General features: G+C 38.5%; 1 protein-coding gene across 1 annotated transcript in view; it reads left to right on the forward strand.

Moving 5' to 3' along the window:
* adgrb2 (adhesion G protein-coupled receptor B2) overlaps positions 1 to 15,653 on the forward strand; it is a 695,462-nt gene that overhangs the window by 385,707 nt on the left and 294,102 nt on the right. The window contains 1 exon segment of the mRNA XM_034161569.1: positions 13,281 to 13,368. Within this exon segment, the coding sequence (XP_034017460.1) occupies positions 13,281 to 13,368 (88 nt within the window).

Here is a 15,653-nt window from a genome sequence, read left to right on the forward strand (position 1 = left end):
TATTTTTATCTTTCACAGTATTTTTCTGGTTTTGTTAAATCTGCGGTATAGGGTAAAATAAACCAGAAACAATGGTGTTGAGAAGAGAAAGGGTTGAGATTAAACTGGAGAATTACAGTAGCACAAGGTCAAGGGCCAAATCCAGTAGGAAATCCTATAGAAAATTATTGTATGATGGCTGACCTCTTGTCTGGCTTACTATTCCCAGTCTAAATTGAAGTTCAGAAACATGCAAACTGACAGAGCTGTGCTGTGCCTGACCTCTAACTTGGACTGATGGCTTGGATTTTTTTTTGATTGGCACTTAAGATAACCTTAACCATAACTTCAGTGCACCTCATCTTAAATCTACTGTCATTTTTCTCCTTTGCTGGTGGTTGAGGATTCTGTATCTTTTTTGACTTCGGGGGTTTTTGACATGGTCAGTTTCATAAAATGTTGTACGCTTGTTTTACAAGTAAATTTTGATGACTGATTCAAGATTCAAATAACTTTATTGATCCCTAAAAGGGCAATTCATATCACACCCAGTTACCTCAGAATTGAGGCAAGGTGAATGTGAGGTGGCCGCAGCAGTCTCCCGTGCAGCCGTGAACTTGGGCGAGATATTCCCAAGCTCATCACTGTTCTGAAGGTTGACTTCAGACTGACAAGACTGTTCTGCATCGGGGATGGTATACCCTCTGCCTGCCTGTTGTGCTAATGAAATACTCTTTTCTGTCCAATCCTTGTTGCTGAAGATGCAGTTGCACCAGTATTTGTTTTCTCCTTCCCATGTGTTACCACTTTCTCTTTAAAAATAAATAAATAAAAGATATGCCTGCCCCTGCAATTGGTAGCTTTCATCCAACATGCTTATATACTGAGAAGAGCCTCCACTGTGACACTGGAATGCCCTCTTGGTTGGCATGATATTGTTAAATATTTAGTATAAGAGTTCAGCAATATACATTTAATTGAGTGTCCTGGACCAACAAACATCCATTTTAAAAACCTGCTCCCTATAGACTGATCCAGTCATTGTGACATATTCTGAATGCGCAGCAGTTATAGTATTATGACAGAAGTGATGTCATAAAGACAGGTCCATAAGTATACTTTTTGTAATTTTGACTCAATTCAACAACAAGATGTGCTTGTATTGTAGACTCAGCTTTATTCCAAGGGTTTTAACTAAACATTAGACATTTACACACAGTCTCTCACAGCAATTGATATTTGTTTCAGTCACTGATGGTACTTCAATTAAAAAACAAAAAAACAAAAAAAAAAAAACAGTTTTGAAGTCTTTCCAAGTTACATTATGTGTTTTTCTTACAATTCTAATCTCCAAACCAGTTAAAACCCAATTAAATTCTGTCAGACTGGTTTACATAATGATATGTATATTTCAGATCATATAAAAATGTCGATACAAGCTATATTTGACTGTATCGCTAATGCCACAATAAAACTAGGCTACCTTGTAGGTCAACTATGGTTACCTGAGTCTTTGCAGTATTATTTCTCTTTACATTTTAGCCTGTCCATTAAACACTGATGACTCTGATGTTTCACACCAACATTTACAAGGTATATTGGACATGATTTACCTCTTCTTGTTGAATATAGAGATCACAATGCATGCAAACAAACAACAAAATTATTGCAAGTAGAAAATCTTTTAATTTGTAATAAATTATCGAAAAACAAAATAAAATTCTTAATGGTGACAGTTATGGAAAATACATTACTGGAACAATTTGAAGCTGCTGGTCTTGTTTTTCTTCCTAGTGATATCATTTTTTTTTTTTAATGGAAACAAACAAAGTCTTGGATACAACAGTGGTTTCACTGCATGATGACGATTGCATTGTCATGCTTCATGACATCAAGAGCATAGCATTGTCACTTAAAATTTATACTATGTTGTAGACTTTCTATGCATCTGAATACATTTTCTAAGCTGGTACATTAGTTTTATTTGTCCTCTTCTCATTGGCATTGGTTATACATAAGTTGAGCTCTTGAGTTGATTGCTATCCTTGTGTTGGCTCATTGAACACATAATGAAAGCCCATCTCAAATGGAAGGTTTAAATATGCTCATAAAGGCATACTTGTGTCTTTGTGTGTGTGCCTGCACAGCACACATACACTTGCTCACTTGATGAGTTCATGAATCGCTTCACTGAGCAGAGCCTGGGACTCTTCTTCAGTGATGTTCAAGTTGACAACTCACTAACTCCAACACTATATCACTCTCCGCACAATCACAGACAGACGGCCCGCCAACTATGATGGCACACATTCCTCCTCACAGCCACGATGTACACAGAGTACACTGCATCCGAGACAACAATGAATTCATGTGTCAGACATGCCAGAGCAGTGTTATATTCAACTTTTGCTCAGGTGTGAAGACAACATGTGAATCTGTCATATGTCATAATTTGTTGTTGGTTTGCAGGATTGCAATAAAACTATTTACCTTAATTTAATGATCCTTGGTGGGAGAGCAGGGAAAGGGCCTAGAAAAAAAAACATCCAGGAAATTTTGGTGCAATTCAGATCATAGGGCAGATCTTTAGTAATGAACAAACATTCAATCTTGGTTACTGCTCTTTAAATCTGATTTCTGAATTTTGACCTTGATCACTCCCTTTTGATAATGTCTTTGATGCTTATTGCCAATTGTTTTCTTTTTATCTTGTTTGCTAAGCTTTGATCCTATTCTTTAATGTTTGATCATGTTGTTGACTTTTACTATGATGGCAAATCATTTATTATAAATGCTGAATGTTTGACCTGATGACTACCCATGTTCCTGATATTGATCCTGATTAATGCTTTTAATCCTGATTGCTAAACCTTTGATGCTATACCTAACTTAGATCCAGAAAACTGAACTTTGCTCCTGATTGCTGAATATTGATCCTGATCTATGACCTGTGATCATGATCCTGACTACTGATCTTTGACCCTAATTACAAACAATTGATCACATTCCCAACTTTGTTCCTGACTGGTAATCTTTGAGCTTGATTACTGAGCTTTGATCCTCATCCATTTTGTTTGAGTCCACTGCTGAGATTTGCCTGTGATTGCTCATCTATGATCATGACTTTTCATCATTTTCTCTAGTTTTTGATGCTGTTCACAGATTTAGGACGCTGATCACTGCAGTTAGGCCATTTACGATGAGCTTTGATTCTGATTGCCACTCATTGATCCGAATTGTGACTTCTGATTTTGAACCTTAATCACACATCTTTGATCTTGAGGGCCTGGCCTCACAATGTTTAATGTGTTCAAAATCTATTATCAGCTATCCTGCTTTGTGTTGGAGTGGCATAGGCAAGAATATTCAGAAAAAGGAAATTTGAAATTTCAGCTAGTGTTTGCCAGAGGGCAAAGGGTTTACTCACACCTTGGTGTGATCTGTTTTCTTGTATAAAGATAATAACAATATCTAATACTTAGTGTTTCCAATTACTTTCCTACATAGTGAATCAATTATATTTTTAAAACCACTTGATAATGTCATATCAACTGAATTCTGGTGGTGGACAGGCAACATTAAAGAGGAAATAAGTTGCTTCCAAATTCTTGACAAGACTGTCTCTTTTTAAACAAAAGTTATAGACAAGATCAGGAGCATTTTAAAGAAAAATACTTATTTTTTCTCAAATAATTACAATAAAAAAACAACAAAGAAATCATGTTGGCAATAATTCCACAATGACAACAAACAGGAGATAACCATCAAACAATTAATTGATTAATATAATGTTCTTGTAAAACCATGCTGTAATTCAAAATAATTCAGGTTTAAAGATACATTGCTAAGGCACAAGGTATGTATTTCTTGCTTCACATTTAATATTTTGCAGTCACTTTCATGAATTTAAGATGATATTTATGCATAATTTCATTGTTTCCATCATGCATGCAATGATAAGCTCAGTCTCTGAAACAATTCAAGATATGCCTAGCAGGTGTCTTTTTTCTTTTCTTTTTCTTTTTTTTTTGGTTTGATTCTGGCCATCAACCTTCAAATTTTGTCCTTTAAAAAAATAAAATAAAATAATAATAATAATATGTCCAAGATGATTTCATTTACTGTTTCTGAGTGATGTTAAATTAAATTACTTTATTTACATACTACATTTTACAGCGTACATGCCTAAGGGCCCCTGCACACAGAGTGCGAATATGTACAACTCAGGGTGACTCATGGCAGTAGAGCTCATATGAGTGCGCCACAAAACAATGCACTGACGGGCAGGTGTGCACGATGCCGATGCAATGATTCATGCACATGGGAACACAGTTCCAGCAGCTGCGCAATGTGGTTACACAGCTGGTGTTAATAAAAAATAAAAATAAAAAAAAATACATGTTGCAGTGGTTTTGCGCACACGGGAACACAGTGTGAGCAGCAGTGCGATGTGTAACCACACTGCGCACCTGTTGTGAAAATAATAATAAAAAAAAAGTGTCACCCACAGGATTCAAATCCGCACTTTTCAAAAGCTCTGGTTGCCAGTCAGAAACTTTACCGCTGAGAAAGATGCATCTTTCTCAGGCCATCACTGGCCTGAAAAAGATGCAGGAAACTGCCTGATATCAAGAAGGACACGGACATATTTAAGAAAAATAAAACCACACCCACCATATAAAAAACATTGCATTATATTCAATCCCTCTTATCAAGTGTGCAATACAAATATGATCCATCTGTTCCTCTTTAGATGACCCATGAAATGACATGAATGAGAAGCAGTTCGTTTGTCTCATTATGTTCACATCTGCTGGTGCATGTACAGCCGGCCCTCGCGCATGTCTTGTGGACGGCACATCACAGGACTGACACCACATCATGTAGAAGATGTGACAGTCAGATCACCCACTGCCTGTTATGATCTTATGGTCTGTTTCAACCTGGGGGCAGTCTGTCAATGGGCTGCAGCGCGCATGCTGCAGCTTGTAGCCACAGTGATATATGTTTTTATTTATGTCCATGTGTTGACAGCAAGCAGACACATGCGCATCACAGTGGGCAGTTGTTAGTCCATGTCTGCCCAAACACAGTACATGTTGGCCAGCTGGGTTGTCCAGATCGACAGTTCTCCACAGTTACTTCCTTTGGTGCCCACACCTCCTGTCAGTTTAGCGCACAGATGAAAGCCACACTCGTGGAGCACTTTGACAAATTTCACTGCCAGCACAACAGTAATTGTCTGCTGACTGTTATGTTAATAGTGTGAATGACCACACATTATTTAAGTGCCATGCAAGCGGTGTTAGATGTTTGTGTGTTTTACCTGGAATTTGGCCAACACCTTCCACGAGAGTGTTCACTGGGCTCACTGTCTTTCAGCATGTCTTTTCTTTCTGTCTTTTCTTTTGTGATTGTACACATTTTGCACACAATTCCTGCTTCACGTGCACTTTATGCGCAAATTGACTCAATCCGCACTGTGTGAAGAGGCCCTAAGCTTTACCCAAAGCTGAGGAATAATGTGCGACAGCAATAGTTGCATTCTTTCTTCATATCAGGGAATAAAAAAAAATTTATATTTGCGGCACCTGAATGTGTTGTTTTAATAATAAACTCAAAATGTACCATAAAAAAAAAATAAGGAAAAAAAAATGCCTTTTACCATGAAATCTAAATGAAGTATCAGCGGCTTGATTAGTGTACAATTAGTTATTAAAAAAAAAAAATGCAGCAAGGTGTGATAAGTCATGAGACATTTTAACATATTGAAATTACCAGATATGGAAATAGATGGTCTCTCTAAATTAGGTTTTCTTGGCTTGAGTATATTATCCTGTCACTCCATTAAAGTGTGTGTGTGTGTGTGTGTGTGTGTGTGTGTGTGTGTGTGTGTGTGTGTGTGTGTGTGTGTGTGTGTGTGTGTGTGTGTGTGTGTGTGTGAGAAAGAAGGTCAAGAAAGACTCTCATACAGAAGGGTTTAGATCTGTGATTAAAACCATAACTTATGGCTTTGCATCACCTCACTGGATATCTTTTTCCTGAGTAATGGTGTGTTTCAGTCCGCTGCTGGTGAGTGGTGACTTGGCATTTTGTTGGATTACAGCTGACCAATATCTCAGGTGTCGAGCAAGGGCAGAGCGATGAAAAGTCGCTTGTGACCGAATGCTTTTGTCGTATTAATCATCCTCAAGTGTCAGGGGTGCAACTGCCTCACCCGCCGATTTACCATTTACCCACAATACCCTGGTGTCCTTATTTGCATTCTTCAGCAGACAGTGTCCAATTATGCTCCAGTACACTCAGACTTTCTCATGCTGATTTCGATCAGTGATCAGCTGATTTCTGCTTCCGTGTCGTCTTGTTATTGCAGAGAAGCTTTATTCCCTGCCACTTTCTCCCTTCTGCTTGGCGTGACTGTCTCCTCCCGAGTGTTACCTCTTAGGCAGCAGGCAGACAGATTTAGGATGAGTCACCCACTATGTCTGATACCATCAACACCCTCCCTCCATTCTTCTCCTCCTATCTCCCTCTCTGCCCTTTCTTCAATTTCTTCTCTTGAACTTAAAAGGGCAAAGGAGGGAGTAGCATATTTCAACATGAACTTTTTCTCCCCTCTCGCTTCCTTTGGTCTCCCTCTCTTGAGACAAAGTGACATTTGCAGAGGAACACCATGTCTCCTTGGGACCCTCTGCTCTTTTTGGTGAGAGAACCCTGAAGGGAGTGACGGGATGCAAGGGAGCACAAAGGAGCATTGCAGATGGAAATGTGAACAGTGGGATGAAGAGTAGCAGCACCAGAGGAGAGCAAAAAGATGGTTGAGAACAAGGGACATATGACACTTAAAATTCCTTAGAAACATGTTCAATTTGCTCACTTGTCAAGATAGTGAGGTAATAAAGCATTTCTGTCTGTTCAGCAACTTTTGACAATTTCAAAACGGTCACCAGACACACAAATATTCTATAATTTACTTTACTTTATTCATTCATAAACAAAAATTTCCATGAACAAGGAACAAACGAAGATAAATCTTGTAAACATTGTTCCATCATAAACATCCACAAATTTCCACAATTCCAACCCCAACATTGTCTCCTTGCCCATCACCAAATGCCAAATAATCATCAAGAAACCCTTCACACATAATATTAAAGATGCAGAAATTGGAAGAAAATCCGTGAACCAAACACGAAATGTGGAACCACGAACCATCATGTGCGTGCACGAACACAGTATGAGCAGTCGGAACATGTTGCTGTGATGCAACACGTCACTGCTGATGTGGTTAAATAAAAAAAATAAATGCCACTCATGGGATTTGAACGTGCAATTTACAAAAGCTCTGATTACCAGACAAACTTTATCACTGCACTACAACCACTGTCTTATAACAGGAGCATAAAATGGCTAAAATCAACAAGATGATAAACTTAAAAAAAAAAAAGAGAAAAAGCATCATAGTAACTGACAAAACGGCATTTGTTGTGATGTATTTTTGGTGATATGTAACTGAAAATGGCATATTTCTGGCGCTGTTGGCTTCTCATATTACCACAGTCCTGCAACACACATGTTCTGCCAGAAAAGTGTGACATTCAGATCGCCTGCTGCATGATCTGATGGTCCTTTTCACATGGAGCAGCCTGCTGACGTGCGCTGTGTGCCCTCAGACGTGGCTGTCCGGCTCACATGTGATCATGTCTGTAAATACATATCATAGCTTGTCATGCAAGTGTGCTCTCCACACACACACACACACACACACACACACACACACACACAGTGTGCAGGGGGTGGGGGGGAAACGACACATGCACGTCACATGTGTTGCTTTTTGCAACGCCACACTCGCAGAGGCACTTAGACAAATTTCATATCCAGCTCGAAAGTGATCGTCTGTTCACTATTTTTGTGCTGACAGTGCGAATGACTACACATTTTGTCCAGCAAGCGGTGTTGGCTGTTCGTGTGTGTCACCTGGAATTTGGCCGACACCTTCCGCGAGAGGGATCAAATGGGCTCTCACAGGGCACTCTGTCTTTCAGCCACTGGTGTGCGCAAATAATGGTAGCGACAGGTGTACAAGGTGTTGGAGGCAGCTCCGATTTTTCACTAATGGCATGCAATTCCTCCTTTGTGCGCTAGTCAACTTCAATTGTGTTATGTGTGAAGGGGCATTCACTTTTCTTCTAATTTACTATATTCTCTCAATTTTATCCTCATTTTTTTGTTTAATTTGTAAATGCTTGTACATCATTTAATTTCTTCAGTCAGTGCATTCCAAAGCTTAACTCCATACACAGAGGGACACGTCTGTTTCACAGTAATAGAATTCACATTAATCAAGTTTAACCTCAGTGAAAATTTACTTAAATTAAGATGTCAGTCTGCAGCTGGAACTCATGTTCATAATAAACCATTTCAGGCATAAGTTACATGTGCATTGGCTAAAACCTAACAAACTCAGTGGGTGGTGTCTTTCACCTGACATTAAATAGTGAACAGCATAGAGCAAGTGCCACTGCTCATTTCTGCATTTTCCATTTTTATGATCATCGCCCACACTGTGGAACTGCCATATATATTTCTGCTCATCTGAACATCTGTGGTAATACTGAGCTTAAAATACACTGTGATTAGATGTACTGCTGGTACATTCCTGCTGTGAGACAACAGAATTCAATTCAAAAAAGTTCTTAGCCTCTCCTGGAAAAGTATCTGGAGACCCAAGATTTGATCTTCTTCCATGACGTAATAGTGAAGCTTAAACCTTGGTGCACCAAGCACATAGAGTGCATCCAGAAAGTATTCAAAGCACTTCACATTTTCCACATTTTGGTATGTTACAGCCCTATTCCAAAATGGAGCATTTTTTCCTCAAATTTCTGCACAAACACCATGGAAAAGTTCTTTTTTTTTATTTTATTTTTCCAGATTTATTAAAAATATAAAAAACTTTGACATCATATGTAAATAAATATTCACACTCTTTGTTCAATGCTTTGTGATGCACCTTTGGCAGAAATTGCAGCCTCAAGTCTTCTTGAATATGTGCAACAAGTTTGACGCACCTAAATTTGCAGCATCTCTCAAGTTCCATCAGGTTGAATGGGGAACATCAGTGCACAGCCACTACCAGATCTCTCCAGAGATGTTCTGCTGGATTCAGGTCTGGGCTCTGGCTGGGCCACTCAAGGACAGTTGTCCTGAAGCCACTCCTTTGATATCTTGGCTGTGTGCTTTGGGTCATTGTCCTGCTGAAAGATGAACTGTCACCCCAGTCTGAGGTCAAGAGCACTCTGGAGCAGGTTTTCATCTAGGATGTCTCTGTACATTGCTGCATTCATCTTTCCCTCAATCCTGACTAGTCTCCCAGTTCTTGCTGCTGAAAAAAAAGATCCACACATCATGATGCTGCCACCACCACCATGCTTCAATGTAGGGATGGTGCCTGATTTGTTCAAAACATGATGCCTGGCAAAAATGCAAAAGTGTTCAATCTTTGTTTCAGACCAGAGAATTTTGTTTCTCATGGTCTAAGAGTCCTTCAGGTGCCTTTTGGCAAACTCCATGTGGGCGGCAGTGTGCCTTTAAGTGAGGAGTGACTTCTGTCTGGCCACTCTACCATACAGGCCTGATTGGTGGATTGCTGCACAGATGGTTATCCTTCTGGAAGGTTCTCCTCTCTCCAGAGGAGAACCTGGAGCTCTGACAGATTGACCATCGGGTTCTTGGTCACTTTCCTCACTGAGGTCCTTCTTCCCTGATCGCTCAGTTTAGACAGGTGGCCAGCTCTAGCAAGAGTCCTGGTGGAACTCAATTGAATCCATTTATGGACAATTCCTTTGACTTCATGCTTTGTTTGTGCTGACATGCATCGTCAACTGTGGGACCTTATATGTAGACAGGTGTGTGTCTTTCCAAATCATGTCCAATAAACTGCATTTACCACAGGTGGACTCCAATCAAGTTGTAGAAACATCCCTAGGATAATCAGTGGAAACAAGGTGCAGCGTAGCTCAATTTTGAGCCTCAAACACTGTGGCACAGACAGTGAATACTTATGTATATGTAATTTATTACTTTATATGTATAAATTTGCAAAAATCTCAAAACACCTTTTTCCACATTGTCATTGTTGGGAATTGTGTGTAGAATTTAGACGTTAAAAAATAATTTCATCTATTTTGTAGTAAGGCTGTAACATAAAATAAATGTTTAAAAAGTGAAACATTGAATTCTTTTTTGATGCACTGTAGCAGTTGAGAGAGACAATGTTGAAAAATAATGCAAGAATATTTGTTCTGTGAGTAAAGAGGCCAAGAACTTTAAGAAATACCCCTATAAACCACCAAAATCCTAGTTTAAAAAAAAAAAAAAAAGAGTACAGAGTATATGGATTGCATACACCTCAAACATCATGTTCACAAAACATTCACTTTGATGCATCAATACACTTACTCATGTATAAAAGCAAACTGTAATGAAGGTGACCTGAGAAAAAAGCAATTGTAGATACTAGCCTTCATAACTCTGATTTTAATCTCCATTTTTTTCATAACCCTCTGGTAGGAAGGGGTATATTTTTGATTTTACAATACATTCATTTATTCATATGTGAAGGTATTTTTTTTTTGTTTGTTTGTTAAGTATAATGTCCATGTTTTGTATAAATGTTCACAACAGCCTCAGGTTTCAGAATGTGTGTGTCACAGTGCCTAGAAATATTTTGGCTCAAATCTAAAAAAAAAAAAAAAAAAAAAAAAAAAAAAGAGCCAAAAACACAAAACAAACAAACAGAAAAAAGTAAAATGGTCATTTTTCAAAAATGCTTCAATTTTTTTAATTGAGTGGACTGTTTTGGTGCAAGAATGGGTTGCCAACATCTTTGGCCAACAAAGTAATGTAATATGATGAAAATTATATATCAATGGAAAAAAAAAATTAAAACATTCTAAACAAAAAAAAAAAATCTCTGAGTGCATGAGAGAGAACGTGAGTGCGTGAACGTGTATGCATCTATTGGTTGAATTAATTGTTGAAATCTTGGCATCGCTAATTTCTGGAAGAACTGAATAATGTGTTAAGTTGGTTTTAACATTTACATTTCTATTGATCGTTATTAAAAACAATGATAGTTACAAGAAAGATTTATGAGGTTTTTTTTTTCCCCACCTTGTCTGATTTTCAGTGAGTCACCGGTTTCATACACCAAGCTGAATGCATTTAAACAGGATAGAAGATTTGAGAAATTCATTTAATTAGTTTTCAAATCTTCTGAAAGACTAACTGACAAATAGGGGAACTTTTAGGTATATTTACAGGCCTACTTTAGGAACTGCTACCTTCTTTTATTTAAACATTGGGAAAGAGAGAAAAAGGGATATTTAAAACACACACACACACACAAGCTATCAGAGAACAATTTTGAACTCCATGTCAGGTTTATGACATTAAAAAATGCTTGGCCTTTGTCCTGGTGATAATTTGTCTATCTTTCTTGATATCAATTTTAGATTTATGGCTTCCTCCTTGGTTGACAGACATTTACGTCATAGTGATGGAGTGCTCACTTAAAAGGTGGATGATGTCACATTTTTGTCATATGTCTCCAACTCCATCATTTCATTAGGTCTGATCCTGGGGTTCTGTTGGACCTTTGGGACAAAAGTTATTTAATTTCTGGGTGTTAATTTTGGGCTCCTTCCTCATTGATAAAAAAAAAAAAGTCTGCAGTCCCAATTTTCTTACATTTTTGTGAACGAGTGTACACTTATTCATTTCACCATAAATATTTTCAAGAAGACTCCTTGGGATGAACCTGATGTGTGGACATCTAACATTTATCCAGAAATATTGGTTTAATTACATTTTTTAAATCTCTCTCTCTCTCTCAATGCGTTTAAAAGCAAGAAGCCACTGGTTCTGCAATTCTGCCCTTAAATTCAGACAAGGATTCCCCAGACAGACAGACAAACAGACAGATATTCCTTCAATTTATGGAATGAATATTGGCGGTAATACTATTGGTGTATGCACTGTAAACTGGTCATGTCAAGCCAGGTGTGGCATTATGCACTTGTATTGCATTTCGTCATACCCACCACCCTGTGGAACATCCTTGGATCCTGGATGAGAACCACGCAGCCAGAAATGGTCCAACACCACCTCTCAAATATAGCCATCTATCGGCCAAAACCAGGTGAAACATAGCCTTTTCCAATTTCTGTGGTCCTCAACATTTGGGCACATTCATACTAACTAACATCCCACATGGCCATAATGTGAATCCTTACAAGTGATTCTCATCTGAGTACCCTTAAGTATCTACCCTTCGGACACATAGTCACGCTAGCTGTACCCAAAGATCCTCATAAAAGATGTAGTACCAAGATATGTCATCATAGGATGACATATTGGTCATCGGTTAATGCCCAAGTGTCACAACCATCCAGTAAGACAAGAAGTACCAAGATCCCAGCGACTTTGACCTTTGCTCTCCAGCAAATACACAAGCATTTTTAAAACAATCGCAAAGGCATGACTGCATAAGCTCTTCCAAGGCATTTCATGATCTCACAGGCCCCACAATCAGTTTTCAAACTCTTTTCAGGACAACCAACAACCAGGTGTTTGATTTCAGAGGTCTTATGCTGAAGATATTTTTTTTTTTTCAAATCGTACTCCAGCCCCCTTCTTTTTTAATAAACAGGTGTGTTGATAGTAGCCGTGTGTATATGTAATTCAGTCAGGTCTCAGAAGAGCAGCAGAGTAGGACTTCATAGGCTGGGAGGCCAATTAAGAACACCAGGGGCTGCATGTGTTTCTCTGTATAGAAATGCAGTTGTGTCAGGGAGGGTAGCCGATGTATAACTTCTGTGAAATCCCATTGTGACTCTTGCGTGGATCATTGTTAGCTACTCTGATCCATGTGGTGCAGCTGAAAGAACAACAACTCATAATAACTTTAAATGCATTTAATGCAGGTATTCAAGCAAAATGACAATAAATTTATTCTATTTCATATTTATGAGTTTATTTAAATGTATAAGAATTTATTTGGTTAAAAAATAATTGCAAATTTGACAAGTCATGTCAGTATTGTACATTTGTCCCATAATTTTGCAACTTCACTTTCCAGTGTTATTGTTAATACTGTATATTTTTTTCCCCATGCAATGTCATATTATCACAATGGAATGTTTTTGATTTAAATTTTCTAAAAGAAGTACTACAAACATCTCAAGCATTGTGTTGTACACGTTCAACTCGATCTGATTATTTCCTGTGTGTTTCAGAGGCAGAGACAGACTCCGATTCGACAGTGTACTATGTTATTGGAGCCATTCTCTACAGAACACTGGGTATCATCTTACCTGCTCCAAAGTGAGTTTCTTTCATTCAGCATGTAATTATTGTTCAATTTCAAGTTTCTCATACTCTTACCTTCTACCTTTCCCGACTTCATTGTTATTTCTGCAGAGCTTTCTTTCCATGAGCACCTCTTTGTTTCATCTCCCTTATACATCTTGTAGTTATGTGATATTTTTTGTTTCCTTTCTTTGTGCTTCTCTGTTTCTCTGCATCTTCTCTCTAACTAATTCCAACTTCCAGTTCTGTGTCGGTCTTTCTTATTTCATCTCAAATCACATCTCCACTCTCCTTTTGCCTGCCTAGTTATCACACAGAACTCTCTGGATCTCTCAAGAAAGTACATTTCCCAAGATTTCTTTTGGAAGTGTGTGTATGGTCCTTGATTTGCTATAGGCCTAATGGAGCTTGATACTTAGAGAGAAGATCTTTGGGGAAAAAAAGAATAGAAGTTATGAGGAAGTGGGAGGTTGTATAAAAGGGCCAGGGTGATATTGTGTTGTGTTGCCCGTCGGCTGTCTTATTCAGGTCAGTGCTCTTGATTGTGGATGAGTGCGGTCTGTTACATTGTTCCTCTCCAGTTCTGCTGAATGCAAATAGGTCCAGGCCAATGCTTTAACTTTGATTTGCTTCTCACTGTCTCATTGTCCCCCAAGATAAAAACCAAAATCTCTTCAAAAACATTATGAGAATTGGGTTTTCCTGGGTTTTTTGCAAAAGCCGAGGCATTGACTTTGGAAAATGCAATGAATGAATGAACACCCAGAGCTAGTGATTGCAAGTTAACCTCCTGTATGGGTTGGACTCATTTACTTATGCTATCATAATTGGATAAACAGATTAAAATTTGGTTATATTTGATGCACCGCATCAAAAGTACAAGCCAATTTGTTTTACATTTTTAATCTACATAATAAGATGACCGGTTTTTGTCTTGTCTTGTTTCTTATCTCCTCTCTCAAGTGCAGTGTAACACTGACGTGAAACCAGCTTAAACCCTTATAAACCCCTTTGCACATAGCATGGCGTCTATCACAGCTGTGGGCACAAATTAAGCTGAAATTCAATCAGCAAACTGATGACTTTCACATTAAGTATGCAGGGGAGAGGCCTGAGGTGGGTGTGTGTGTGTGTGTGTGTGTGTGTGTGTGTGTTGGGGGGGGGAGCTGTCATAAACCTTTGTTCCTAGTGTGGAATCCATGACCCGTCCGAGTGTTAACTAAGTTGAAATTCTATTCAATCAATCAATCAATCAATCAATCAATCAACATTTATTTATAAAGCGCTTACAGCACCGACTGGTGTCCAAAGTGCTTAACATTAAAAACACAAATTTACAAAATAAAACACATATAAAATAAAATTTTAAAACAACACATAAAAAAAAGAACATAAAAATAACAGAACATGTCACCTCCCCACTAAGTGTTAAAAGCCAGTTTAAATAAATAAGTCTTTAACTTAGATTTAAAAAGTGCTAGGTCAGGAATAGTACATAACTCAAGAGGTAGCTCATTCCACAGTCTGGGACCAGCTACCGCGAAAGCATGATCACCCCAGCGTTTATATCTTGACCTTGGAACATCTAAGTAAAGCTGGCCAGACGCCCTTAACGTCCTACTGTAGGTGCGCAAAGTTACAATTTCAGACAAGTAGGGAGGTGCAAGGCCATAAATAGCTTTAAAAACAAACATTAAAATTTTAAAATCAATTCTAAAACGAACTGGAAGCCAGTGGAGTGAGTATAGGATGGGCGCAATATGCTCACGTCTAGAAGTGTTTGTCAAAAGATGAGCAGCAGCATTCTGCACCAACTGGAGACGCACAAGAGACGACTGATTAATGCCCGCATAAAGTGCATTACAATAATCAAGTCTGGAGCTGATGAAAGCATGAATGGCCGTCTCAAGATCACGTCTACTGAGAAAGTGCTTTATTTTAGCCAAGAGGCGAAGTTGGAAAAAACTAGCTTTGACAACAGAATTTATCTGTTGATCTATTGGCAAACTGTTGACTTGTGTGTTAATTATGCAAGGAAAAGGAGCAGAGAGTGGGCATGCTCCTCTGGCATTTTGTTAATTTGCCCAACTGGACAAGTACAACACTGGTGTAACACTATTGTAAACCCCTTTGTTCATACTGTGGAGTCGTCACCCCTCGGTGTACACTAAGTTGAAATTCTATTGGCAAACTGGTTATTTACATGTTAAAGTTGCAGGGGAAAGCCTTGGGGCAAGGACAAGCTCCTCTAGTAATTTGCCACTATGAAGCAGCATAATAGTGGTGCAACTCTGTCATAA

This window comes from Thalassophryne amazonica, chromosome 20 (genome assembly GCF_902500255.1).
Source record: "Thalassophryne amazonica chromosome 20, fThaAma1.1, whole genome shotgun sequence".
Taxonomy (NCBI): domain Eukaryota; kingdom Metazoa; phylum Chordata; class Actinopteri; order Batrachoidiformes; family Batrachoididae; genus Thalassophryne; species Thalassophryne amazonica.